The following is a 26,423-nucleotide window of genomic DNA, read 5'->3' on the forward strand; positions in this document are numbered from 1 at the left end:
CGTGCTCGAAGGATCATTTCATGCATTCAAGGAAAACATGTTCCTTAAACAGAACCATCATTCACAGACCATGGCGATCCCCTATATCAATCAGTCTTATTCAGGAGTGGAATAAATTGCAGACAACAGGAAACAGGAAATAAACTGGTTATGACGATCTAAAGTAGAATTGACGAGTTCTCTGAATCTTCAACTGAGCAAGCAGAGGAAAAAATAAAGAGCAAGAGATCTACAAATCAGGACAGAAATATGCCAGGTGCTATAAACAGAATGTGTAAATTTGTTAAAAGCTGTGAATTTAAAAGCAAACCACAATCATTCCACTTGCAAGTGTTCTAAGAGAAAAGAAGGCATAACAGTCTTAAAACATCTGTTCAGCAAATAGATACAAGCCAACGGTCCACCATTCCCTGTACTACCACTGAAGGAGTCATTCTGGCATTTTAAAAGATTTGATCTCCACGATCCTGACTATTTCTGCAAAATTAATTCCGATGAGCATAAACGGAGAAAATAAGAAACATAAATAAGGCCCCAGGAATACACTTTACATGCTATGAGTATATTTCATAGGTATGCAGGTGTGCCTGGGTGCAGGCATGCATGTTTAGATTCTGAACAACACAAACACACACACACACACACACACACACACACACACACACAGAGATTATAAAAGCTCAGTTTTGCTTTACCTCTGCCCTGGGTTCAACAGCTGTAGAGTGCTCGCCTGCCAAATTAAATAGCATTTTCATCAGTTCAATGTCCATATACAATGGAAGTCTTGACTCGACACTCCAGTCAAAGTCATATTTATTCCATTAACAAGTTATCACTTCGAATATCACCTCCTTCCTCAGACAGATCTGAGGTCCATAAAGTGAGATTGTCCCTGAGTAGTTGCATGATAAGGGTACTGTCCTTGTAAGATTCCTCATTGAGACTATCAAGTTCTGCGATAGCATCGTCAAATGCTTGTTTAGCCAGGTGGCAGGCCCTGCATGATACAGATGTAGTTTAAAAATGTGATACATTATTCAGAGCTGACAGCAAAATAACTAACAGTACTCCTCAAGTTCAACAAACTGGATGTGTGTGCATGCGGTATTTGCAAACAATTTGTCATGTTTCGGTATGTTAGGCAAGAAAGAGATGCATGTTAACCTTTCAGGGGAGTTCAAAATCTCATAGTAGAAAACGGAAAAGTTGAGTGCCAGGCCAAGTCTAATTGGATGGGTAGGAGGCAGATCTGAGATAGCAGTAGAGGTTGCTGCCTGCGGCACAAAGAAGAACATGAGTGGTGCTCTGATTAAATGATCTGTCAGCTTCATAAGTAAAATGGTTTAAAGTGACAGAAGAAAGAAGAAGAGAAACTCTGGCACAAAAGAAGGTTCACAAATACCTCATAAGACTTAAGGGACTGATCTGCAGCTTCTTTACGTTCATCAGCACTTCTAAATTCAGCTAAATAACGATAATAGTCTCCCTTCCTGCCTTGAAAAAAAGAATTCAAGAAAAGATCCACATAAGAAATAGATTCAAATAGAGGTAAAGTAAGATTACAAACCTGTGGAATGAATAAGATGAATTCAGCACGTATAAAGTCATGAACAAAAGAAGGACAGGATAAGAAAAACCAACCAAGGTAAATCATATTTTGTTATCCATCTTGGGATTATTTGCTCTGCATTTTGAAATAGTTTAAAGGGGTACTGCAATAAATCTTACATCTTATAGTAAAAGACAGTTGATTCCCCAGTTGAGGAGGATGGGATGAGATGCTGATCAATGACTGATAATATATCATTGCAGATCTTTGCAAGTTCATCTTCAACCCTCTGCCTGTACTGCTTTATCCTCTTCACATTCTGTTCATTCCCCTTGGCCTCCTCCTTCTGTTCAATGGAAGATAGTATTCTCCATGATGCTCTTCTTGCGCCAATGACATTCTTGTAACCCACAGACACCAGATTCCTCTCCTCCACTGTCAACTCCACATCCAACCTTGCAACTTTGTTCATTGCTTCTACCATCTCTGCAACAAGTAGTCTTTCATTTTATTTTTTCTTATTCAACATAATTTACCTAAATTTTATTTTATTTTATTTTTCTCAAAAAAAGGAAAGTAAAGATAGCAATTCAACCGATTACATTAGGCCAAGTGGAACACAAAAAAAAAACTAACAGAATCGGAATTAGAAACCTTCTACATAAATCACACATCTTCAATGATTAGTCGCCTCACTTGTCGCTCTAAGAAGTGTGCATACTCTTTCATCATTGGGTGCTTAAGAAAAATTTGCATTATTCAAATCCACAAATATATATATAAAGATCGTTATCTGCCTCTCTTTTTAACCCATCCACATACCAAAAAGAGAGACACGGCTACCAAATCGAAATGCTAATTTTTTTTTTTGGAACAGATTTAGCTCTATTAGAAGTCCAGAAATTCCTTGATGATAATTCTGATTTCTAAACAAATATGATAATGTACTAATGGGCTATTGACAGTCAATACAGCTAATAGATCAACGTAATAAAACACAAATCCACCCTTTTAATAATCCACTGAATCAGCAGGAAATACATATAAAAAAGGGAGCAGACTGTAAGATCGATGAAATAGAACACGTAGTCGTACCATCGTATCTCTCAGCTTGCTCTGCAAGTCTCGCCGAGTAAACCTGCTGCTCTCTCTCCTTCTCCATTCTTGATTTGCTTTCTGTTCTCTCTCTCGCTCCTCTAATGTGTGATTTTTGTCGCTATTGCGGTTTTGGGTATGGATAACTGTTATGAGATATTTTGGTACTTCGCTAATGGGCCGTTGGAGTAGCGTTGCAGTGTATGCGGTTTATGAGATATTTTGTTGATATCTTAGCCGTTTGTGTTAGGGTTTCGGGGAAATCTGGCCGTTGGATGGGAATTTTGGTGCGCGCATGGTGGCAGTGATGTGGACTAGAAAGCCTGCTGAGTGCTGAAGGCTGTCTGTCTGATGGGTTAGATAGATAGATGATCAACAAGGTCCCCCTTGCTTCTAGATTTTTGTCTGATTTTTTTTTTCTTTATTGTTTTTCTTCTTGTTGTTTTCTTTTTGCTTTCGATCGAAGTATAATTTTTCTCAAATTTAATTTATTTTTGGAGGCCAGCTCCTATGTCTTGTGGTGAGTGGGTTGCTTGATGGAAGGATGGTCAACGAATGTTTTCGAACTGGATAGTCAATCAATTTAATTTTTTTTCGCTTTTGTGTTTTATCAAATATTATATTTTCTTTATTCCAAGTAAAGTTAAATAACCTTCTAATATTAGAAAAACTGAAACACAATTACATGAAGTATAGGAACTTTAAAATTATTTTTACAATATACAGTCAAGGTGTCGATCATAATCCCCTCCTCCATGGAGACTTAGTCCTGTGTCTCCTGTTTTTATTGTTATTTTGGATTTAAATTTTCATTTAAGAGAAAAAAAGGGTCATTATTTAAATAATAACAACAACAATAATAATAAAAGGATATTATTAAAACAATTAAAATAATTAATGATGGTTTAACTGTTTAAATAAAGAATAAATCAAATTAAAATACTATTTTAAGCATTTGTTAACAAATTTATCAATAACTCAACTGGTTGAAGCATTCATATCGATGGTCGAGGTCGTAGATTTGATTCCTACTGGTTTTAAAATTTTATTTCAGCGAAAATGTGGAAGACTGACCTTATAAAAAGAAAAACAATTGGTCCAGGTTTTTTTGTTTTTTTTTTATTATTTTATCTTTTAATATAAATTTTTTATTTAATTTTGTTTTTTAATTAATGTTAAATTAATTTTTGTATCTTTATCATATAAAAAAAAATTGATTAGATTAAGTGGAATGCATGACTAGGATCGTGAGTTTGACGAATTAACATAACATGTTTTTTTTATTTTTTCTCTAGACATGTCCATATAATAAAATTATATTAGAACAACTTAAATATAATTTAATTTAAAATCTAAATTAATTAAGAAATTATAGGAGTTTTTAAGTCCCAAAAAAATATTGTGCCAAGTTTGATTACAAGAGTTTTTTAGTATTTAGATTTTTTTTCTTTTACATTCCATTTTTTTTTTCTTTGGCTCAACTTGCAGTAATAGAACGAGTTATATCTAAGATTTTACTTGAAAAAAGTTTTAACTGACAAATGAAAGTTATGTACACATTTTCAGGAAATTTTAAAATATTCTAGAAATAGCTAAAAATAATTACTTTATTGAAGAGAGATAAATCATAAGGAGAGATAGTTATATATATATATATATATATATATAAAGATTAATTGAAAATATTCTTATCAACGCTGATGTTGTTTTATTTTTTATTTTTATATATATTTTTCTACTTGAAATAAATCATTAGGATCATTGTTTTTTTTTTTTTAGTGTGAACCAGGGTATCCCAGGCTTCGCCCAGACTAATCCCCGCCCCGGGTGGCAAGGGCTCCCCAAGAGACCGGCTGCAGACGAAGAGAGGGGTCGAACCCCAGACCTCATAAGCGACAAGAGCGCGCCTAACCGCTCCGCCAGGACCTCCTAGGTGGATCATTGTTGATAAAGTCATTACTAGATAATTCTCACATGTTATGTTGGGGTTGGAATATTTTTTTAATGTAAAAAGATGTTCTAGAGTGTTTTTAGTAGAAAAAAATTAAATTATATAAAAGTTGATTCGATATGACTGGATTTAAAGACGACTTGAATAATCGATAAAAATATACTTTTACATAAAATAAATATTTAAGATGAGATTTTTTAATAAACATTAAAATGATAACATATTGAATCGATTCATATTAACCTGAGTTAACCTGTCAATCTGCATGCCAAGTTATGAGATCATGATAATTACGAAACTTAATTTATAATAAATTCGATGTTAAATGAAGAAATTTTTAAAAAAATTCAATTAAAAAAAACAATTTTAGTCAACCTGATTTAACCTGACAAAACAAAATTATTAACACGTCTCAATTAACACAATATTAAAAGATAAAAAAAAAAACACAAAAAAACTCACCAAACCAAAGGGAATTTAACATAAAATTAAAAACATAAAAAATTTTAGTTACAAATACCCTCTTATTAAATATTTATAAGAAAATATAAATTTCTAAAAAAAGAGTATTTGTAACTAAACTTTGTTTTTAGTTTTCGTTTGTTTGGGTTTTTTAATTCAAATTTCCTTGATTTATATTTTTATTTTTCAAACGAACATCCTATTTTATGAGTTAATGCATAAATTTTCAACAAGTGTCGCATAATTTAACAAAATTAATAGAAATATAGAATCCACAAAAAAACATTATACATTAAAAAAAGTATCACTACATTCTCCAAAAAAGTTACAAATTTGCGAGGGCAATCTCGTCGTAGTGTCAAAATTTTCAAAATATCGTATGAAACGCAGATTGACATGCTTGCTTATTTGGAAAAGAAAAGGCGACAAGACATCTGAGTCTCATGTACAGTCTATTCACAAATTGAGTTCCAATTATTTCTTCATGAACGCTAAATAAATTGTATTCTAAATTATAAACAAATGGAAGACGTATTACTACATCGTCAACATGCTTCGTCGTCACAAATGCTGACACTACCATCAGGAATGCCGAGATGATCTTGAACCAAAGCCCGCTCGGCATAAACAGAATGTCCGAACAAATTTTCTGTTGGAACATCCCTATTCAGCCCCTCCCACCTTTTTTGACAAGTGGAATATCCATTCCTCCGCCAGAGAAAAGCTCAACGACATTCACTCACAGGTGCACCCCTACTGGTGCTTGCATCCCCTATTGAAACAGTAGCAAGGGACTTGGAAGCCCAAGCCCTTGCATTCATTGCCCCTTCCTGCAAATTACTCTTCTTGCATGGCTCCTTCAGGGAATTAAATAGCTGTATTGCTCGATTAAGATTCAGATAAGCCCGAGGATGCTCTAACAAGCTCCCCAGTCTCATGTTCTGCACGTGTCTCCTCCAAGTAAATTGTGCAAATGCAAGCATGGTTGGGAAAGTCAAGTAAAACAACCTCAGAAGCACAAATGTTGTCGCCAGGGCCAAATATGTCTCCTCCCTTAACAAATTCTCCGGAGATCTTGCCCATGAGAACGGGCAGCTTTCTTGCTCAGGTGTGTCATATTTTTCATGGTGTGATACTCGTCCAATTTTGTCCACTGATCCTTCGTCCAGGAATGCAGTCTTGATACCTAAACCAAGCAATAAGCTCATAAAATCCCGCAGTAGAAATACAACTCGATATAATACAGGCATAAAAGAAGAATGTTCTTTAAGAATGTGTTGCCATTTTCTATGGTTTACATACTAATAGTCATTCGAAATACTCAATCAACAATTAGGAGAAGGGAATTCCATACTTTGAATAATCTAGTATAAAGTCATCCTTACACTTCTGTACATAAACAGATGAAGAGAGGAAACCAAAATCACAAAAAACTAGAAGTGGAAGCTTTCAGTTGAAAATACATGAAGGAAAGGAAGCCCTTACCGGTAACATCACTGTAGAAGGCGACAAGAGAGCCAAGAGTACGTGAGCCATGATAGCGCACACGCATCGTAGAATTCAATAGGAAAAGAGTAGGAAATCCATGAACTCCATACTTGGATAGTATGCTGCAGAAAAATCAATAATGTTAATTACTCCAAGGCTACAAGATGCCACAACAGCAGGTAAGAATCTACAAAGATGGCATTTTATATTTTTAGTTTACAAACCTTGGCCTGATGGATGATTCTTCAATGGCAAAATGGGGAATCACAGGGTACAAAGAGGAAAGGATGGAGAAGCTTGGTCTAAAAGTACCAGAGAAGGGGCACCATGATGCATAAAAAAGCAGAGCTACATATTCATGACTATTCTTCTGAACTAAACTAAGTGCCTTTTGTAACGAAATCTCGTCTCCCTTCACAACAACAAACATAAATGTCGTTAAGAATTACACAACCATTTTCATTCACAAGAAAGCAAATTTCCAAATCTGTTCAACCAGGTGTATCACTTTCATATTTTAGCAGACATGCCTTTTGCTTTCCACAGACAGATAATGCATTTCCGCAGATAAAACTAATTTTCCCTAAGACTATCTTAAAAGAGGCAATAAATTGCCAAATCCTGAACCTTTTTTAAAAAAGAAAAAGAAAAAAGAAAGCCAAATGAGCTACCCGGATATGCTAACATGGATGAAAACCCAAACACAAGAATCACGAAATTGACAACAGTATAGAATTTTTTTTATCTGAAATAATTGTTCTCCAGTGTCATCTTGCAGCTCTGATTAAACAGCTTAACAAAAAGGGGTCAATCCCAATCGAATAATTTTTACAATTCCAATTCATTTAATTGCATTCACTGTATCAAGTTTCAATAAAGCTCACACTCTTTTCTTTTTGTTGAAAAAGAAAAAAAGCACAGGAATGTCAGAATAGAGTTTTCAATTCCAAGAAAGATATTTTTTCTTTTGAAGGCAAGGAAGAAATAAAAGTGTCGGCGTACCTCGGTGACACCAGCGAAACAGGGAGATTCATTAGCACCAGAAACGACGCAGTTTTGATCTCGAAACCCAAAGATCCAATCTGTGACAGACTCTATTGGACAAATCGAAACAGTATGAGAGTCGGCGGCGGTTGCGCACATAAGACTTCCATAAATCATCATCGATAACAAGATCCGAGGTCGCCAAACCCTAGTCTGCATCATCGAAAACCGCAAAAGAAAGAAAAACATATAACCCGCTAAAATCAGTGCTGTTTGCCTGTTAGAGAACAAGACAAGATCAAAGGAGAGGAGGGAAATAGAAGATAGCGCATTTTAGCGTTGGAGGGTCGGTCGGTAGATGATCGAAAAAGAGACAACAAAATAATGAATATTTTTGGTGAGTGATTGAAGTGTTAATAGAAAATTTGATGGATCGTAGGAGTATCTAGAGTTGCGTTTTTGATAATGATGAACATTAGGAAATTAAAGGGGGGAGGGAGGGTGGGAGGTATCAAATTTCAATGGATAAAAGTTGGGGGGTTGTTTTTTTTTTTATTATTATTATTATTATTATTTATAAGATAATGAAAGGGTGGTTTTGAGAGGAAGATAGAGACAGATATTAGGATGGTGAAGGTGCGCATTTTAGTTGGAAAGGGGAAGTGGGGCCAAGCCAGCGGGTTTCGCTTTGCTATGTGTAATGCCTTACTTCTCTTTCTGCGGTCCCAGGAAAAAATATTTATTGCTACACGCTCGTTTGACTTCCTTCTTTTTCTTTTTCTTTTTTGTCCCTTCGCTTTTGACATCTCATCCTGATAAACGCATCTTGTAATATTTCCCTCGGCTTTATACCGCAACTTTGGAAGATTTTAACTTTATTTTAAATTGTTTTTAAATAGAATTTTTTTTTTTGCTTGGGGCTTTGGGTGTTCATTGATCGTGTGTCTGTTCCCTGTGCCAGTCCTGAAAGCAAACACATAAGATCCCACATTATGTTTAACAGAGTGGTTTGCAAGTTGGCAACCAAACCTTTTGCCTTCGAAGCATCGAGCCCTCCCATTGAGCTAATAGGCGGATTTCTTCTTTAAATGGTCCTATTGAGCTAATAGGCGGATTTCTTCTTTAAATGGTCACATTAGCAATTTGGAGGTGAGCTAGCTAGGATAATATTAATATCAGCATGCTTGGAACCCTTTTCAGAGTTTTTAATGAAATTTTATATTTACAACCTCTTGATTTACAATTTCAAATAGATAAAAATTAATGTTAAAACTAATTTTTTAAGAAAAAATATTCATCTATTCATTTTAATTTTTTTTTGAAAAAGTTGAATGAAAATAACAAAAAACAATAACAAGGATAATATAAAAATCAAAGTGAATTAAATTTCATCTTCTAAACATATAAATTTAATTTATTTATAAATTAAATCGTTCTGAATTAAAAGTGAATTTCAAGTTCCGAGGCTAGTGTCCTCACATGAATGTAACTTGTCGGGCATTGAAGGGTGAGTCGGCTGTCAAACCAGTCGCCGCAGGGCCCAGATAAAATTATTGTGAGAAAAAGCCATGGATAGTACAACGAACTTTAGAATGGCAAGCAGGTTCCGATGGACCTGCTTTGTTAAGTTCCTTATCAGTCTCGTCCAACTTGTAGGACAATGACAAGCATTCAAGGAAAGAGAGGGAGTGGATGACCGGAAGTGAAAGTGTTTCAAAAAATGCAGTCAAGATAATAAATAAATACGTTTCAGTAAGGAACGGCGTTGAAGATGGATAACAGCAAAAACGACCTGAGGACCCAACCATTTGTTGTTCGGGAAACACACACACACTCTTCGACTATCTAACTTTACCACGTGCCAACGCCCATGTCAGCAAATTGGCGTTACTATTGAAAAACTTTGCCTAGTGTACAACGCAATGATCCTATATAGTGCAGGCTAAAAAATGTCTAACAAAATTAAGAAACAGATCAGTTTCATTAAATGATGATATTCAGAGTTTCACACCCCTGCTCCTCCCAAAAAATTTTTTGGATAACGATAGGCAAGCAATGCAAGTTTCTAGAACATCCCATCTCTCTATAGGAAACAAAGCAAAGCAAAGCTAAGCCAACAGAGAAATACATTTTCATATTCTTGTACCGGGGTATTTCATCTTCTCCGAGTATTTTGATAACCCTAAGTTATGTGGGAGGGAAATTTGATCTTCATCACTTTTGAGATTAAAAAAAAAATAAAGTATGGAAACGATAACATCTAGGAGATTCATCACCACAGAAAAATCTCTAGACATGTACAGTCATCTCAATAACTAGTTAGTTTCATAAACTGAAAATAGAAGAAAAGGATGCATTTCAGTGGAGACCCAATTCAGCCCCTAAACCAATGGTCACAATTAGCTTTTTGAATCTTTCTTGTGATGGAAAACTAGCGAGTTCACAAGATAAAGCAATTGCAAAACTAAGTCATCCAAACACAGATGAAACAATACTAACCCCTTGGCAAAAGTCAAAGCAGAGTCACAAGACCTTCAAAATTCAGCCTCTCGTATAATATAAGCCCTGATAAGCCAATGACCGCTTTTGTGCAAGCTTTCACTACATCGTCTGGAAAATAAAGGATGAGTCAGATTGAATATTATTCTTGTTATAGAGCATGAGAGCTATAGGCATAAGGTTGTCTTTTATACTGGGTGCAAGAAAACTGGTCTTCTCCATTGAACTTGATCAGCGGGGTAATCCTAGAGGAAGCAAACATTGAGGTACCATATGAAGCAGAGTGAGACACATACAGGCTGCCAGAAAGAAAAAATCATATGCATTTACATGCTAAGCTATTTAAGGAAAAATATACAACAAACCCAAGCTCGTAACAAACATGGAAGGTTGGATATAGTTGATACATAATAGTCAAATACATGTAAAAAAGCTATATATAGAAATTTAAAGTGAAAGCACATTAAAATAGCTTCGTAAACAACTTTTGCTGCATGATAGAGAAGAATTCGAGACTAAATTGACCAGTTGGGTTTTTCCAGAGTCTGTACAAATTGAAATATGGTCTGCTAATAATTATTCACATGCCCAAAAACATATCCACAGTTCAAAAACTTGAACCTGCCAAGATAATTGTTAATTTGTCACCTAGCTCGACATTTAGAAGGCTACAGGGTAACAACCAGATAGATTTTTGAAAACGTAAAACATGGAATCATTTCTAGCCCAAAGAAATACTTTCTGAATGAAAAAAGTAGAAACTACCTGAGGTGTTCTCCTTATGAGAATTTGCATATATGAGAGCATTTCTCATGGGAGCCTGGAAGATTAATAGGCAACCCATTTTACTATCCGTTGAATTGCCCGGACAACTTGGCAGTGCACTCTGCACACATAAAACCCATGGTGCTTGTTTGTCCTTCAGATTCAAGAGCCTCCTGACAAATCTCCCTCCCACACCAGACACACACAGCAGGAACATGGTGCCTGCTTGAATCTTTTGGCACAAAAGGCAAATCTTCCTTTGCAAGCCAAATAGATGAAGTAATCCCTTTAGGCATAACAGCATCATATGTACCAACCTTGGATTCATCTGAATGTGAGCTTACTTGAGAAGTCGGAAGATTACATTCCATATTATCCATGCCACCCAATTTCAGCCCTTCAAAACCTGATGTAGCACCAAATTTCTCTGCAAAAAGTTCACTTTCACCCTGTTCATTAATAAAAAATGATAAATCAAGAATTCCACTGACCATATAACAAGCAAGAGCTTTTCACTTCATGTTTTAAAGCTAAAATAACAGTCATTTCATCAACTCCTCACTGGAAAATAATTTATGTCTAAGTAAATATTTCAGTTTTTCTTAAATATAACATTGAATAACTTGAAAGAAATGCATGCCCTTATACTGACCAAGGAAACCATAGAAGACAAAATAAACACAAATGTAAGGGGAGAAGGTAATTCATATCACCGATCCCTATAATTAAAACCTACCAGTGGCAAAGTGAGAAATATTCATCAAGGCAATTTCTTTCCTAGGTAAGACATAGGATTTTATTTTATTTTTTGGGGTGGGGGGGCGGGGGGCAATGTATTTTTACTTGGAAATATCATGAAAAGCTGAAAACTACAAGGCCTAAAGTGGGAAGTGTGAAAAATTAAGAGGGGCAATAGCCCCCCTTCCCTTGCATGTAGATTTGCCACTGATCATCCTCGGGTGATCTCAGAGACAATAAAAAAGATGAACTACGTAAATTTCTGAAGAAAAAAATGGAGCTACCACCTAATCCATTAGCATAAACAGGCATTGGTTTCTCACCAACTTAAAGAAAATGGTCACGCCATACCTTATCTGACACTGCATCATATGGAGGAAAAAAGCTTGATGTTTGTACTGGTTGACATGAAGTATCAGCAAAATCACTTAGCAGGTTACTTTCTTCATCGTTTCTCCACATAAACTCAGATATGACATCACTTTCATCTGGTCCAGGGTGGCTGCTAAAACCAATCCCTGAATCATCCTTCCTAGGATTTTCTGAGTTCTCTACCCTAGGCTCCTCCTGAACCGAACCTGTAAAAGCAGTCTGCAAATTCTTTTCAACGCTCCACACTGGCTCGCTGCCAGATGGACAAACCGCACTCTCTACAGAATCCATTTTCTGCTTCAGCTCATCCACAGCACCACTGTAGGGACCAGTGGGATTATCTTTGGCAGTGAATGCGAGCTGACTCCCAGCAAAAAGAGAACATTTCTGCACAGTGCCTGTCCCAACATCTGCATCCTGTTCAGTGCAATTGTCATCTGAAGCAATATGTAGCTCACCATTGCAAGAGATTTTAACTTCCTGTTGATTGTCTTCCTCCACTGTGGTGAATGATAAACCATTCACAATATCCTTTACATCATGGGATTGCTCATTGTCAGATGATCCGCGTCCAGAATTTCTACCCTGCTCAAGCTTCTCCAGTACACTATTGGAGATACCATAGTCTTTTGAAGCAAATCCATTTGTAAATGGAGCAAATGTAAGGGTTTTAGAAATTTCTTCCTGCTTAATACTAGTTAAGGTTTGTGGGACTAGATCAATCTCACTGCCAACCTGATCATGATTGGCCACATCTATTGTGCCATTAGAAACCTTAATTACATTACTTTCAAAGTCGAATAATTGCTCATTACCAGATGTAGTAATCGGGCAATCTTCGGATTCCTTTCCTTGACAGGGTTCTCTTAGTATGCATTTAGGAGCCCCTGTGATAGTATTTTCAACAAGATGTGTATGCTGATTCAACAAAAATGGAATAACTGAGCCGGCCCCATGATTTCCCCCCTGTTCATTGCTAGTCACATTATCACCAGCCAGTACAGTGTTATCGCCACAACAAACAATTGTTATCTCATTAGTCCCAGACTTCACCACATCATCAAATCTGCTCTCATTTGACATGCCAGTACAAACACTGTTCATGTTGTTCTCAATACCTGTTAAACCCCCTTTAGAACCTTTTTCCAGCATGGTTTCCACTGCATTGAAAGTAAAAAGACCTGTCTCACTATCTGCAACATAACAGCCTTCAGAAATTGTTTGCTCCCTCAAGTTAACAGCAGCATTCCCCCCCATTGCAGCATAACTGTTGCAACAGCCAGTTATTGGCTCACCTTTTCCATCTATACCCCAACCATCAATTACCATGTTATCAATTGGACTAGAACAATGTCTATCCTCAATAATGTCATCATTAGATGTGTTCACCTTAGCATTTGATGCAAGCAAACCACAATTAGAATCTCTCTCCTGATTGAGTTCCTCAATTAAGCAAGGAGATACATGATTTGAATTGTTGTGACCAATACAAGTCACGTCCCTTGCTCCACCAGCAACTGAACAGTTTTTAAAGCTTTTATCCTTCCTACCAAGATCACTGGTGCCATTGGTGGGGCACTTGGGAACATCTGTTTCATCAGAAGATCTATGAATATCATTATTCAACAAGGCTGGTTCAGAAGAAACTCTATTTTCAGCTGCCACAGCATCAGTATCTTCATTCATCTTCCCCGCTCCATCATTGCTGCTAATAAAAACTCTGTCCTGCTCGCCACAATGGGTTTCTACAGAAGTAATAGCCTTTAATTCACAATATGGAATGGTGGAGTTTATTTCATCACTGATTTTAGTGTTAACAGTTATTGCATCAGAATCCCTGTCAAATTCAATCAATGTTTGGATCTTTCCAGCTCCAGGAGGAATTTTGACCAATGCAGGTTCATCGCTCTCTCCAGTGGTTTTGCCATTGGAAGCATCAAGTCTCTTAAGATATTCTTTTATGTGGTTCCCAAGGTGACCATTGAAACGATGCCTTTCTTCAAAAAGTTTGTGACAAAATTGACATTCGTACTTTCCATTTTTTATGATCACCTCTTCATTTGTGGATGTCCCAAATCTAAGCTGTTTTGGAGCCCGCTGATGAGATAGCAGGTGTTGAAGCAAGTCATCCTGCTTATCAAAAGCCACGGTGCACTTGTGGCACTTATACTTATTCCCCATTTGAACCTCCACAGGACATCCCCCCATCTCAATAGATCTACAGGTAACAGGCAATGCCATATAGCTAATAAAATCATTCTCATTCTTGCCATCTTTACGTGTATGATCTGCAGGCTGCAGCACACAAGTAAATAAAAACTATATGGAAAGTTAAAATGCATACACAAACACTACAAGTATCAACTTACAATGGAAGGAGATATCTTGTCGGTCAACTTAATCCTGCCATCCATGTGACCAAAATTCAACCGGCTTACATCATGCAGTCCGGAAAAGGAGAGCAAATACGATGAAACTTCCTTGCAGGACACAAACTGCTGCCCATTAGGGCTGGATAGTATCGAATTAAGAAATGTAGGTAAGAATTATACAACCAATGAAATATGCAAAATTAATTATGAAACATAAACTTCCTAGGGTAATATCTTCTATATTCTGTGCAACTTAGAAACTGTAATAAGAACTGTATCAGAGACAGTCAAGGCCCCAATAGGAGTCTTGGTATAGCTTCTATCATTTAATATCCTACGAACCACAATGTGTAAGGTCAATCAATAGTTATAAATGCATGTAGCAATTTAGGATTTCATTGTTGTCATGAATAATGACACAATAACAGTTGTCTGACTAAACATGTTGAGAATAGAGTAAAAATATACATCCTCTACAATAAGAAGATGACTGAAAAAGACAATGCCAATGGAACAAATGCAAGAATCAGAACTTCATGTCTTGAATTTGAAGAGATTTTTTTCAATAGCATCATTTAGAGAAGGTATAAATCTTATTGTGAGAAATTGAGAAAAATCAAGCAACCTATATATATTGAGAGTACCAAGATGACAATGCCAGGTTAGATGGATGGAAATTTAAGAGAAACAGAAAGAAAAAAGGAATGCATCAATGAATAAACTACGATTTATGGGAACTAAGTGCAAGATAACCAAGGTGAATAAGACGTGAGATAAATACTTTTGATGCAACTGATTGTGCAGACTGAACTCCACTTAACATGTGTACAGTCACAAGTTCATTGCTTACTTAAATGTTAAAATGTTGGTCAAATTTCTTATATTCAGAACTGGCAAATCATCCTCATTAAAATTTGAAAGAAAAAAAAAGTTTTAGATGCAGCAATTCCATAAACAACTCATAACTCCAATTTAAATCACTTCATCTGACTTCTGCAAAACATGTTCTCTATCATGTTGATTTTATCTAGTTCTATTCCAAGTTGCTGTGCATATTTTAAGCAGTACTCAACTTCATTTGCCCGTGCAATAGCAGGACAAAAAAAAACACAAATCAAGTCCCCTGTATATTTACACAGTGCAATCAACAAAAACCACGATTAAAAAAATCTATAAAAAATAAAATAAATGAGAAACCTTATGTATCTTGTACAAGCCAGCCAAACACGACCGGCTTGTTTCTTGATGCAAATAGAGAGCTTCCACCCAATCGGCAACACATCCCCAAACAGGCTAGCATCCACAATCCTCCTCTTCTTTCTCATACTACCCCATTCACCCTCGAACCCTTCCAAAAACCCTAAAAACTCTGCCTTCAATTGCATTCCCTCAGTCCTCCTCCGCAACTCCTCCCCGTATGGATCCTCCATATTCCCCAATGCCCCAAAGTCCACCACCACTCCATTCTTATTTACCATCACCATCTCCTCTTTCTTCTTACTCTCCACTTCCACATTGTCACACACAACAGCAATAGTCTTATTCTCAACTAACTCGCTATTATCGTTATTATCGAAATTGACATTCTCATTCTTCCGTGGCCTGCCTCGCTTCCTCTTCTTTGAACTAGATTCAGCAGTTCGAATCGAAATCGAATGATTTACCTCTAATCTTTTCAGTCCTCCTTGACTAGAATCCCAAATGTCGATTGAAACATTTTGCGATTCCGCATTATTTGTTGAAGGCAGACGCATATAATCATTGTAGATAACAGGAATGGAGACTAGTTTGTGATAATGCTCATTCTTGTTTTCGATTGAGTTAGAATCAGAGCCAAACAACGACTTCAGAAGAGAAATTATCTGTGAATTCTCTTCATCGAGAGGCTGCCGTTCTGTATTTTGGAAGGGAACAACAGGAGTTGAATTCGAAGAAGGGGAAGCATTGTTATTGCGAGGGGCGAGGCGGAGGCGGGAGAAAGTTTGTTTGCGGCTTCCAGCAGATTCATTGAAGACGGAACGGTCGATTTTAGGAGTGGATACGTCAGCGGTGTCGGTTCGTAGACGGTGGGGAGAGGAGGAACAGAAGGAGAGGGAGAGGAGTTCGGATTGGGAAAGATGGCGGAGGTCGATTAGAGGGAGAGATTCGATGTGTAGATGATTCTGGAGGTCGCAGATGGATGAGTCCACGGTGGCAGTGGCCATGACATCGATTAAAGAGAAAGATAGACGAGATGATGTAACCGTTGATGAGGAGGAGAGACAATCGAAAAGGCCGTGGAGTTCTAGACTCTAGATGGAGGAGAGGGGAGGGGAGGGGAGGGGTTTTTGTTTGCGTGACCTGGTCGAAGTGATTCTTACGTGAACATCATGTGGAATTGTGACGCGTGTATATTTAAATATTGGAGCAAAGTTAGGGTTGGGGGTTTGTATGTGGGCTAGGTTATTGGGGGTGGGCCTAGTGTGTGCTATTGAGGTACCTTCCGTCTAACCGTCGATGATTCGAAGAGAACATCCAATGCTTAATCTCAATGGGCCTAATTGAATTTGGATACGCAAAAAGTAAAGGTAAGATCGGGAATATCAAATGTGTGATTATTAATGTGTGGCAGTGGCAACTCTACAGCCATAGATTTCTAGGAATAGCCATGTCGGGTCGGGTCAGTGCCATCTCACTCGCATGAAATGAAATGTACAGTGGTAACTAGATTTGGGTCCCATTATCCCTCGCGGGCCAGTCAAATTCTTTATCTACATGAAAGAAAATATTAAGGAAAAAAAAAATGAGACTCAAGTCTTTAGACTGATAATTTAAATAATATAAATAAAACAATAATAAATAAAATAATAGCAAAAAAAAACAAAAAAAAAACACCTGCCCATAGTATCAAAAAACATGATGTTCCGTGAGATTAGTCGAGGTGCGCGAAAGCTGGCCCGGACACCTACGTTAAACTAAAAAAAAAAAAAACAAAACTTAATTAAATGGTGTTAACTCAAAAACTAAGTGACAATGAAAATAAGATTATAATAACCTCATAAAAATAAAAGCATGAAAAAAAGGACCACTTTAAAGAAAGGAAAAAAAAAGCACAAAGATTAATTTTCAATGCATCAAGTATTAAATGGTGAAAAAAAAATGATAAAAAAAAAGTCAACATGTGTTAACATTTAAAACTGGTGATTTTAGTCATGAACCTTGAGATTAACCTCATTGAAATAAAACAAAGAAATAACAAAGTAAAACTCTAAAAAATAATAAAAAAAAAACTTAAAACAATTAGGAGAAAAACAAGCAAACCTCGTAAACTTGGTATAATAGTATAATCTCTAAAACTCGCAAATCGTGAAATTTTAGTCCTGGATTGAATCAAAAAGTTTAATTCTCAACCAATTTAACTTTGAAGGATAAAATCATAAAAAATATTAAATTTAGAAACTAGCAAAGACAAAAAAGATTGAAATAAAAAAAATGAAGATCAAATTTAATAAAAAAAACCACGGCGGATGAAAAATAATACCAGACAAAAAATAGCAAAAAAATAGGGACCGAATCTGAAAGATAAGAAAATGGAAAATGGTGAAATTGAAAAACATTTTTAATTTTATGACGCACTCGTGTTTTAATTTGTTTTTTAAATGTGACTCGAGGCATAGACTCGACCAAAAAATATATATTAATATATGGACAAACAAACAAAAAAAATATAGGAAACCACCAAAAAAGCACGGTTAGAAAAATCTTATAAAAGGCACATAGAGAAAAAAAAAAAAGTCTAATCATTAATGATATAAAATATTGAATGATAAAACTAAAAAAAAACATCACGTTTAAAAAAGAAAAAAAAATCAAGACAACTTTAGTGAACCTTTTAAACCCGTGCAAATATTTCAAATTCGCAACTCATTAAATCCTATACTCGGGTCATATCAAAAGGTTTAATCCCTAATCAATTCAATATTAATTAGCCAAAGTAAATCTAGCAAAAAGCAACAAATTCAAGAGACCCGAGCAAATTCAAGTCATTCTGAAAAATCAGTGGAAAATCCTAGGAAAAAAAATAAATTGAAGAATTTATCTCAAATAACACAAATAACAATAAAAAGATTGAGAACTAAATTCAAAAGAAAAAAAAATAAAGGAAATTAAATAGAAAAGGAATTCTAACCTTATAGACTGCTTTAAAAAATCATTTTAAATATTGAAGGAAGAGATCGAGAAAAAATATAAATTTAAAGAATTAGTCAAGAAAAACCCAACAAAAAATAATAAATAAAAATACCCAAGATTTAGGGGCTACTGATGGATCAATATTTTTTATTTTTTACTTGAATCATCTTTTCTAGAAGAGTAACAAAAAATATGGTAATAACTCACCATTGCCTGGCTTAGTCAAGCATTGAGCCTAGATATATGTGGGTCTGGTGATCTACCAGACTCACCATCTTCGAGCTCAGCTAAACGCTGAGCTTGTAATCTTTTTTTTTTTTACCTATAAAGAATCCTGGACTCCATGATTACTCTAATAAGTCATATATATTTTAACCTGAGAAGTCATATATATTTTACTCCCCGACGAGTCAAGGATATTTTATCCCGATGAGTCAGAGATATATGACGTACATTTTAACCTCTTCTATAATAATAATAATAATAATAATAATAATAAGCCTCATAGACTATAAAAAGGGATTAAGATATCTATCAAACAAGAGGTTTTTTTTCCCCTCCCTTCCTTATTGTATTTCTATTCTTAGCATTCTTCTATAAAAAATAATTGTTTTTTTTTCTTGAACGATATCCATTTAAGTATTAGAGAGTCTTCAAATTCACAAAAAAAAAAAAAACACTTCTTACAAGTATCATGTATTATCTATCGGCTACTTTGACTAAGAAGAATGATTCAGATCAACAGAACCAAGAGATCAACCCATTATCTAAGATATCAACTTAGCCCTTAAGCTCATTGAGTAAGTTTAATCCTCATAAAATACAAACATTAATTATTTTATATTGAATTACAAGCATAGCCATGTCTTTTTAGTTTTGATTTTAGTGAAATTATAATTGTTTATATAATCCACAAATAGAAAAAATTAAATATTTTAATTAATAATTATCAAGTTTTATGTCAAATTAATTGAAATTTTGAATACCAACATTTAATCAAATTCAATGGATATTTGGATTTGTTTCTTTATTAGAAATAATTTTTTTTATTAAATATTAATAAAAAAATTTAAGACACAATTGGACAATACATATCTTAAAGTGAAAACTAAGTATATAAAAATTCATCAAAACTCCCTCTGTAAAGGATTGAATAGAAGAGAGTGATTTTACATGCCATGTAGTTACATGACCCTGCGTGTTTATTATTTAATTTATCTAGTATGAAAATATATAATTCTTAAAAATTAATGCAATTGGAATTGACAGTGGCAATGAGACCACAGGTAATAATCCAGAAAAGGCAGATTTACAAGAGTAGGGCCGACATGCTGAACAGGTCGTGGGTTTTGTTCTGTGATGTTAGACCCGCAACCCTATTTCAGCCTGTCGCAAAAAAAGGATGTGCAGATAATCTTCAACCGCAGGCTTAAAGCATTAAACGTTAAGAATCACGACAATCAAGTAGAATTTTGAATGTCTGAATCTAGTAGACAGTCATGACATGTAAAACTCTTTTTTTTTCTTTTCGAAATATCTTTACAAATAATCAATATAATTTATTTACCTTTCGTCGTAAGAGATTTTATCTTCAAAAACTAACAACTAACCTCATATAGATCTGTTTTTTTATTTATATTAAAAAAAATGCAATATTGATGGCCTCAATAAAATCCGATCATTGACAAAAAAAAAAAAGGTAATGAATAGTGCGTTTTGTTTTCTTATGGCATGTGTAAATGGTATGTAATTGATTTTTTTTTCTTGTAATTATGAATATCCGAGTTAGTTTATGTTCACTTGATTAATCTCCCGGGATCCTAAAATTAAAAACTAAATAAACTTTCAATGACCTTGAGATTTATGGTAATTGAATTAGTGATTCCAAAACAAACCTAGAATCTGATTAATTAAATTGATTAAACCCACTTTCAATTTTATTTTATTTCTACACCTTTCAGGATTAAACCCTCTTTCAATTTTATTTTATTTTTTAATACCAGAGGTTGTAGTGTCGCAGGCGAGATATGAGAATGGAAAAATTCATAAATAGGTTAGTTTACACGAAAGCCGTGCAACTTGCGTGTACTTGTCTTGTGCTCTTCTGCACGGCACCAAATACGAGAAATAGCTTGTGGTGATATTTCGGGGCCCCCTCCTTCCTGCCAGTTCCCCCCAGCCACCACTGCCACACGAGCAACGCACTTTGATACGATTCTCTATTAGTTTTGTGTTTCTTGGTTAAAAGTAAACTAGCTTGATATATTCTCTTAAGGTTCTAAACCGAAACTGTATATTCCTACCTTCTTGTTCAGCTTCAACAGGTATCATATCTACTCTTTCTTTCTTCGTTGCACAATTTTGCTTTATATATAGAAGAAAGAATTATCTGACTGTGCATACAAGTGCTTGTTTTGAATCATCTTTAATTGATGAATGAATGAGAAAGGCTGATGGGGTTTTTTCAGAAATTCCCTGTCAAAGGTATTTTGGAACTTGTTCATAGTGTAATGGGGTGTCTGGAGTTTTCTCTCGTGTCTTGTTTTGTTTAACTGGATTTTTTGCAACATACATATTTCAGGGTAAGTTTTGAAGAAAGATTCTGAGAAGCTTCTGGAGAGAAGCTACTGCTTATACAACTCTGGCCGACTATCGAGTGATATTTCCTCAAACCGGAGCGAGTGTTCAACCTTTGTTTCCGTTTCCTCGAACATCATTATTATGCTATTACGCCTGGTCATCGGTTTGGCGACTACCCGTTGATTACGGTTAACACTTGATAACTCAATCAGCTTGTATCTGGTCTACTCTGCATTAGTTAGAGATGTAAACATCAACGGGATAGAAGAAGAAGCAGCAGAATAGAATAACAAGGAGAAAAAGATAAATCAGGAGTGCATATCTTATTTGGGCTTCTATTGAGGAAATTCGAGTTTGGCCATTTTTTTCCAAAAAGATGAAATTCAACTGCTGTTCTGTTCTGATGGGGATGAAGAAGAAAGAGAAGGTGATAATTGATTGGAATGAGGATTGTGTAAATTTTGCTGTCTGACTTGTTTTTTTGGAGCTTCTGATCTGCTCCCTTTAACTTTTTTTTTTTTGTTGGATTTTAGATTGATAAGCAATCATCAAGAACAGCCGACTTTGACACGGCGCTTAAAACCCTGAAAATCAAGCTTGAACATCCGGTGGAAACTTTTGAAAGCGATGAGTTGAAAACCACATCTTTTAGCGTGTCAGTACCTTTCGATGTTCAGAAGGATTCAATCAATGTCCAGGTGCTGAGCCATGAGAGCCCTGTTGTGGATGAAGCAGCAGAAGTAGCTTATGAAGGAGAAGATGAGCAAGAAGAGAATGTTTCATTGAAGAGGGACTTATCTGACTTTGATCTCCAATCCCATGCGGCCAATTCCGGTGAAGTATCTTTTCCAAGAAATGTGAAGCTGGATTCCTCTCATCCGCTTGACACCATGGGCAATGAACAATATGCAAAGAAAGCTGAGAAAAAAGTTGATGAAAAGGGTATTCATGTGATACAAAGTGGACATGTTAGCGATCCTGGCATCGGGAAGGCTGAGTTCTGGGGTTCGCCTAAGCTCAAACGGTCCTGTTCTAATCTGGAAACAAGCAAAGTGCTAAGGAAAATTGCTGCTCAGTTCCCTTTAACATCTCAGGATTCTGAAGAATTGCAGGGACTGGCTGAGAAAGTAAGAGATCCCAGCAGCCCGACATCTGTAATAAGCCGTCGCAGTGCTGACAGAGTGATGTTAAAGAAGCACTCTTCTAGCCAAGTTCTACCCTCTAGGAGTAGAAGGCTGTGGTGGAAATTGTTCCTCTGGAGCCACAGAAACCTTCACAAACCTTGGTTTGTAAAACCACTGCAACCGGCTGTAAGTAAACTTTTGAGCCAGCAAGGCGGTTATTCATCAGATACACTTGAACCCAACAGAGCCATGAGTAAAATGCAATCACCTCGGTCATTCACAGTAAAGTCAATGGACAAGGGTCATAACAACAATGAAGAGGACAGTCAGAGCTGGAATAGCTTTCATGCTGGGATTTCTGGTCTGTGGCCCCAGAATCAATGGGTTGCTTTCTCAGTAGAATCATCCCCATTTTCAAGAGTGGATGAATGGGTCAAGGATCTTGAGACCCATCCCTCTCCTCTTGATGCTTATGATAATAACAATGATGTTAGGGGTGACGACGACATTGTCTTCCCACCCTCTCCCGATACCGGTAGATCACCAAGAAGAGCCATGACACGCCCAGATTTTAATCTCTCAGTGGAGATTTTGCATGCCAATAGTGTGATCCAGTCGCTTAATTCTTCCTCAACTGTTGCCCACATCTCAGGCAATGGCTTAAAAGCTATTCCCACCACATCACGTTTCTCCAGTCTTCGATCTGTTAACTTGTCAAACAACTTCATAGGTATGCTTTTAGCAGAAGAAGAATGTCAATTGTTAAAGGAACATATTGGTGACAACTAAGCTTCATTTGTTCTTCCCCTTTTTGCAGTCCAAATTACACCAGGATCATTGCCAAAGGGCCTACACACACTCAACCTATCGAGAAACAAGATCAACACCATTGAAGGACTTAGAGAACTTACCCGATTGCGGGTACTCGATCTCAGTTACAATCGCATTTCTCGAATTGGTCAAGGTATTTATTTCTAATGAATCTCATGCTACCAGAGTCATTTTAAATCATGCAGTGTTTTTCCTGGGAAATAATATTTCCTCAGTTATATGGTTCCGTGTGTTTACTCTGGATTTGCATTATATCAGGGTTGTCGAACTGTACAATAATCAAGGAACTCTATCTTGCTGGGAACAAGACTAGTGATGTTGAGGGGCTGCACAGGCTCCTGAAGCTTACAGTCTTGGACTTGAGCTTTAACAAGATAACAACAACAAAAGCTCTGGGCCAGCTTGTTGCGAACTACAACTCACTGCAAGCTCTGAATCTGTTGGGCAATCCAATTCAGAGCAACATCAGTGATGACCAGCTTCGCAAGGCAATTTGTGGCCTCCTCTCTAAGCTAGTGTATCTGAACAAGCAACCCATTAAACCTCAGAGAGCACGAGAAGTTCTCGCAGATAGCGTTGCCAGAGCCGCCCTTGGAACCAGCAGCAGCAGGAGCTATCGGAGAAAAGCAGTGAAGAGAGTGACCTCTAGCAGTTCAATCTCCAGTATGCAAAGGGGCAGCGTTGGGGGTGCGCAAAAAAGCAGGGACAGGTCAAAGAGCCGGACTCATCACCTAAAGACAATGTCCTCTGCACATGCTTCTTCATCCCGTTAATCGCGATCCCATTCTGAGTAAGTTTTTTTTTTTTAATAATTTGTCATCAGTTTTTGAAACTGCTTTTAACTTCGCTGGATGGGAATGAGTCGAATTACTTGATCTCTCTGTGAACTCTCTCTCTCTCTCTCTCTCTCCACGGCTTTTTGGCTGAGGGTTGGTGCGGCTTGGTCACACACTCACACTTCCTTAAAGCACTCGTAGCAAACGAAAGGCGTTTTTTTCCCCCCCCGGAGACTGCTTTCAAGAGGGACACTATCTGCGTTCAATGGGAAATTTCTTGTTTTGTTCATTTGTATCTGTTTTGTGGTGGTGGTAGTGGTTTGGGCAGTTGAACCCTTTTTTTTTCAATTTATGGTGAGAATGAGATGTTGAAAAGGAGAATAATATAGGCAATAGATACTGCCGTTGCGAGGCACAAAAATTGACCCTGATAATGAATGTTTGTAATTTCCAGAACCCAGGACCTTAGAATCATTCCCCGCGAACGATTCTAGGAAAAGAGAAAAAACGGCACCGGTATTTGCCGGGTCAATGACAATAAATAAGTGAAAACTCAAATGGCGGAAGTCTGCAATATATCAAGCCACCATAAATTTCTACTACTGTCGACTCAAGCCGTTGCACGAAAAGATTCAATGACATTATGGAGTTAAGAGGATCATAATTGAATATGATTAGGGCAACTGCTCTCAAATTAGATTGCTGCTTATGATGTAATAAAATGAACCGAACAAAGTCAGGATTCCAGAAAAACGCAAAGAGTTTCACTCTATATGGTTGCAGAATACAGAGTTATCAAAAGAATGACGCAAACAGAAGACACATTTATCACGGATCAACAGGAAGATGTCATATTTCTTCACGTATGTGCAAAAAATGTCACAGCGGTTTTGATCCATATCAGCACTCAAGAAGAGTCACGATTTCTATTCTGCCAACAAAAACCCTCTCCTCTCCATGACATCAAGAACAAGTTAAATATCATCAAGAACAAGTTAGGATTCACCAATGAAGTCAACTCTTCCATACACTTGAATCCAATTCCCCTTCCTTCATTTGAGCATACTTGTACAGTTTCTCATTGAAAATCACCTGTGAATCCTTGTCAATCAAACCCCCATTCTCATCATAAGCATCTTTCAAAAACACAACCCAATTCATCTCTGTCCCCGCAAGATAAAATGTCCGGGGCTGCTTCTTAAGCATATCATACGTATGTTTAGTCAAGCACAACTCCTCCTTGAACTCCACAATATGATGTATCGACGCCCTCTTCTCCAAAGTCAAGCTCAAAAACTCATGCAAAATCCCTACCCTATACTTCTCCGCCTCTAAGCTCCATAACTCCAATCTCTCTCCATCACTATACGGCGAAACCAATGGCAATGTATTCAATAAATTCAACCTCCTCGTATCCTCCACCTCCAAATCCAAATCCTTCCCATGCTTTACCGGAAACTTGAACGCCCTTTTCGCCTTCTCCTCGTTAACCATAAACTCCTTTTCCAATTTACTCACCGCCAAACTCGGATCCCAATTCACTAATTCTAAAATCCTCTTCCCATCACCCTCAACAACAATTCTAAAGTAATCAGGATATTTAGCGACTCTATCTCTAAAATCATCAGGAATTCCAAGCAATAACCGACAATGATGAATTTTACTCAAAGGAATCCTTTTATTCTTCGACATCATCAACAGCTTACGCACCTTATTAACACGATCACTCTCCATTGAATCCATAATTTCCTTCTCTTCTTCCAGCAATTCCTCCATAAAATCTGTAAAGCCGACCCACAATTTGTTATCGGTGTGGCGATAAGTTTGGAAAATGAGAGGGTGGCGTTGGAGGAAGCGGTGGATTTTGCGGCCGCGAGGGAAACCAAGTTCTTGGTGGAGCTTTCCAGCGTCGTCAAGGCGGAGAATGCGTTCTGGTTGTTGAGAGAGGAATTGTTTGGATTTAGTGAGGAAACGAAAGTAAGAGTCGCGTTCGAGGAGAGATTCAAATTGAGGAATCCGGGTGGAGGGGTGCTGGACGAGCCTGGTGCGTGGGGATTCTGGTTTTTCGCGTTTTTTCTTGTGTTTTTTTGGGGTTTTGGTGACAAGAAAGGATGTGGAGAAATGGGAGGAGAAGAGAGATAGAAGGGGGTTAGGGGTAGGGTTTTGGAGGGGAGGAGAGGTTAGGGTTTTGGAGGAGGTGGATTTGGAGAGGAGGAGGCGCCAAGCCATGGAAAATGATTTTTGGAGGTGGATCGGCAAAAGAGTTGGTTTAGATCTTATGGCTGTGATTGGTTTTCGATTAGGTGATTTTGGCCGCTTGATGGAAGTGAAAAACTTCATGGAGATCCAAAAAACTCCGACCTGCCGGATTCGAACCAGCGACCTAAGGATGGCTACTAGGATATCTACCCACTACAGTCCTCCGCTCTACCAACTGAGCTAAGGTCGGTTGTCGAATACTCTGGGAGTGTCTCTAAATATTGTATTAATTAAGCGTAAGCTCTTTCTTGCTTTTACCTCGATGCCAAAAACTCCAATATACGATCTTTTCTCTTATTTTCGTAATGTAACAAAACCTATCATGTTATAAATTTTATCATTAAATTTGAATTGGATAATTAAGATTAAATGAGAGAAATAAAATAATAATTAAGGTGTCATTATTTT

General features: G+C 36.8%; 5 protein-coding genes and 1 non-coding gene across 11 annotated transcripts; 1 reads left to right on the forward strand and 5 right to left on the reverse strand.

The window, feature by feature from the left end:
* Window positions 1-262: 262 nt before the first annotated feature.
* LOC7495159 (14-3-3 protein 7) lies at window positions 263-2,874 on the reverse strand. 2 transcript variants are annotated; one of them, XM_052450572.1, is made up of 7 exons: window positions 2,645-2,864; window positions 1,729-2,035; window positions 1,403-1,490; window positions 1,165-1,274; window positions 849-997; window positions 696-730; window positions 263-477 (listed from the first exon to the last, which is right to left on the reverse strand). In XM_052450572.1, the coding sequence occupies exons 1-7, from the start codon at window positions 2,709-2,711 to the stop codon at window positions 472-474; spliced, it is 762 nt and encodes a 253-aa protein (XP_052306532.1). In that variant the 5' UTR covers window positions 2,712-2,864; the 3' UTR covers window positions 263-471. The 2 variants fall into 2 exon arrangements, with proteins under 2 accessions (XP_052306532.1, XP_052306531.1); XM_052450571.1 differs by having other exon boundaries at window positions 263-730; window positions 2,645-2,874.
* Window positions 2,875-5,325: 2,451 nt separating this feature from the next.
* On the reverse strand, window positions 5,326-8,034 carry LOC7461779 (5'-adenylylsulfate reductase-like 4). The gene is made up of 4 exons (XM_002302264.4): window positions 7,548-8,034; window positions 6,770-6,957; window positions 6,543-6,667; window positions 5,326-6,243 (listed from the first exon to the last, which is right to left on the reverse strand). Exons 1-4 carry the CDS (start codon window positions 7,776-7,778, stop codon window positions 5,783-5,785), a joined length of 1,005 nt encoding a protein of 334 aa, XP_002302300.4. The 5' UTR covers window positions 7,779-8,034; the 3' UTR covers window positions 5,326-5,782.
* A 1,733-nt stretch (window positions 8,035-9,767) lies between these two features.
* Window positions 9,768-16,635, reverse strand: LOC7461780 (uncharacterized). 4 transcript variants are annotated; one of them, XM_024595424.2, is made up of 5 exons: window positions 15,473-16,633; window positions 14,273-14,414; window positions 11,883-14,198; window positions 10,794-11,242; window positions 9,768-10,139 (listed from the first exon to the last, which is right to left on the reverse strand). In XM_024595424.2, the coding sequence occupies exons 1-4, from the start codon at window positions 16,477-16,479 to the stop codon at window positions 10,877-10,879; spliced, it is 3,831 nt and encodes a 1,276-aa protein (XP_024451192.1). In that variant the 5' UTR covers window positions 16,480-16,633; the 3' UTR covers window positions 9,768-10,139; window positions 10,794-10,876. The 4 variants fall into 4 exon arrangements, with proteins under 4 accessions (XP_024451192.1, XP_002302301.1, XP_024451191.1 ...); XM_002302265.3 differs by having other exon boundaries at window positions 9,768-10,273; XM_024595423.2 differs by having other exon boundaries at window positions 9,768-10,327.
* A 3,886-nt stretch (window positions 16,636-20,521) lies between these two features.
* Window positions 20,522-24,190, forward strand: LOC7461781 (uncharacterized). Of its 2 annotated transcripts, none has more exons than XM_002301021.4 (5): window positions 20,522-20,769; window positions 21,027-21,452; window positions 21,559-22,879; window positions 22,967-23,113; window positions 23,239-24,190. In XM_002301021.4, the coding sequence occupies exons 2-5, from the start codon at window positions 21,402-21,404 to the stop codon at window positions 23,751-23,753; spliced, it is 2,034 nt and encodes a 677-aa protein (XP_002301057.3). In that variant the 5' UTR covers window positions 20,522-20,769; window positions 21,027-21,401; the 3' UTR covers window positions 23,754-24,190. The 2 variants fall into 2 exon arrangements, with proteins under 2 accessions (XP_002301057.3, XP_024450976.2); XM_024595208.2 differs by lacking the exon at window positions 20,522-20,769 and adding an exon at window positions 20,785-20,929.
* A 308-nt stretch (window positions 24,191-24,498) lies between these two features.
* LOC7495160 (protein WHAT'S THIS FACTOR 1 homolog, chloroplastic) lies at window positions 24,499-26,202 on the reverse strand. Its single transcript, XM_024595210.2, has one exon. It carries the CDS (start codon window positions 26,094-26,096, stop codon window positions 24,771-24,773), a length of 1,326 nt encoding a protein of 441 aa, XP_024450978.2. The 5' UTR covers window positions 26,097-26,202; the 3' UTR covers window positions 24,499-24,770.
* TRNAY-GUA (transfer RNA tyrosine (anticodon GUA)) lies at window positions 26,112-26,205 on the reverse strand. The gene is made up of 2 exons: window positions 26,169-26,205; window positions 26,112-26,147 (listed from the first exon to the last, which is right to left on the reverse strand). It is a non-coding gene; the product is annotated as a tRNA-Tyr (tRNA).
* Window positions 26,206-26,423: the final 218 nt, after the last annotated feature.

The sequence above is a fragment of the Populus trichocarpa genome, chromosome 2, assembly GCF_000002775.5.
Source record: "Populus trichocarpa isolate Nisqually-1 chromosome 2, P.trichocarpa_v4.1, whole genome shotgun sequence".
Taxonomy (NCBI): domain Eukaryota; kingdom Viridiplantae; phylum Streptophyta; class Magnoliopsida; order Malpighiales; family Salicaceae; genus Populus; species Populus trichocarpa.

Bases quoted from the DNA above. Each gene is read 5' to 3' on its own strand.
- LOC7461779 (XM_002302264.4), bottom strand. From the start codon at position 7,778: ATGTTTTTCTTTCTTTTGCGGTTTTCGATGATGCAGACTAGGGTTTGG. The intron at 6,958-7,547 runs GTACGCCGACAC...GTTGTTGTGAAG, and splicing joins GTTTCGCTGGTGTCACCGAG to GGAGACGAGATTTCGTTACA. The intron at 6,244-6,542 runs GTAAGGGCTTCC...TGCTTGGTTTAG, and splicing joins CTTCTACAGTGATGTTACCG to GTATCAAGACTGCATTCCTG.
- LOC7495159 (XM_052450571.1), bottom strand. From the start codon at position 2,711: ATGGAGAAGGAGAGAGAGCAGCAGGTTTACTCGGCGAGACTTGCAGAG. The intron at 1,491-1,728 runs GTAAGATTTATT...TTTTCAAGGCAG, and splicing joins ACTGTCTTTTACTATAAGAT to GAAGGGAGACTATTATCGTT. The intron at 731-848 runs GTGATATTCGAA...TTAATTTGGCAG, and splicing joins AGATCTGTCTGAGGAAGGAG to GCGAGCACTCTACAGCTGTT.
- LOC7461780 (XM_024595424.2), bottom strand. From the start codon at position 16,479: ATGGCCACTGCCACCGTGGACTCATCCATCTGCGACCTCCAGAATCAT. The intron at 14,415-15,472 runs GTTTCTCATTTA...GATACTATCCAG, and splicing joins GCTTGTACAAGATACATAAG to CCCTAATGGGCAGCAGTTTG. The intron at 11,243-11,882 runs GTATGGCGTGAC...ATTAATGAACAG, and splicing joins ATGATGCAGTGTCAGATAAG to GGTGAAAGTGAACTTTTTGC.
- LOC7495160 (XM_024595210.2), bottom strand. From the start codon at position 26,096: ATGAAGTTTTTCACTTCCATCAAGCGGCCAAAATCACCTAATCGAAAA.
- LOC7461781 (XM_002301021.4), top strand. From the start codon at position 21,402: ATGAAATTCAACTGCTGTTCTGTTCTGATGGGGATGAAGAAGAAAGAG. The intron at 21,453-21,558 runs GTGATAATTGAT...GTTGGATTTTAG, and splicing joins GGATGAAGAAGAAAGAGAAG to ATTGATAAGCAATCATCAAG. The intron at 23,114-23,238 runs GTATTTATTTCT...GCATTATATCAG, and splicing joins CATTTCTCGAATTGGTCAAG to GGTTGTCGAACTGTACAATA.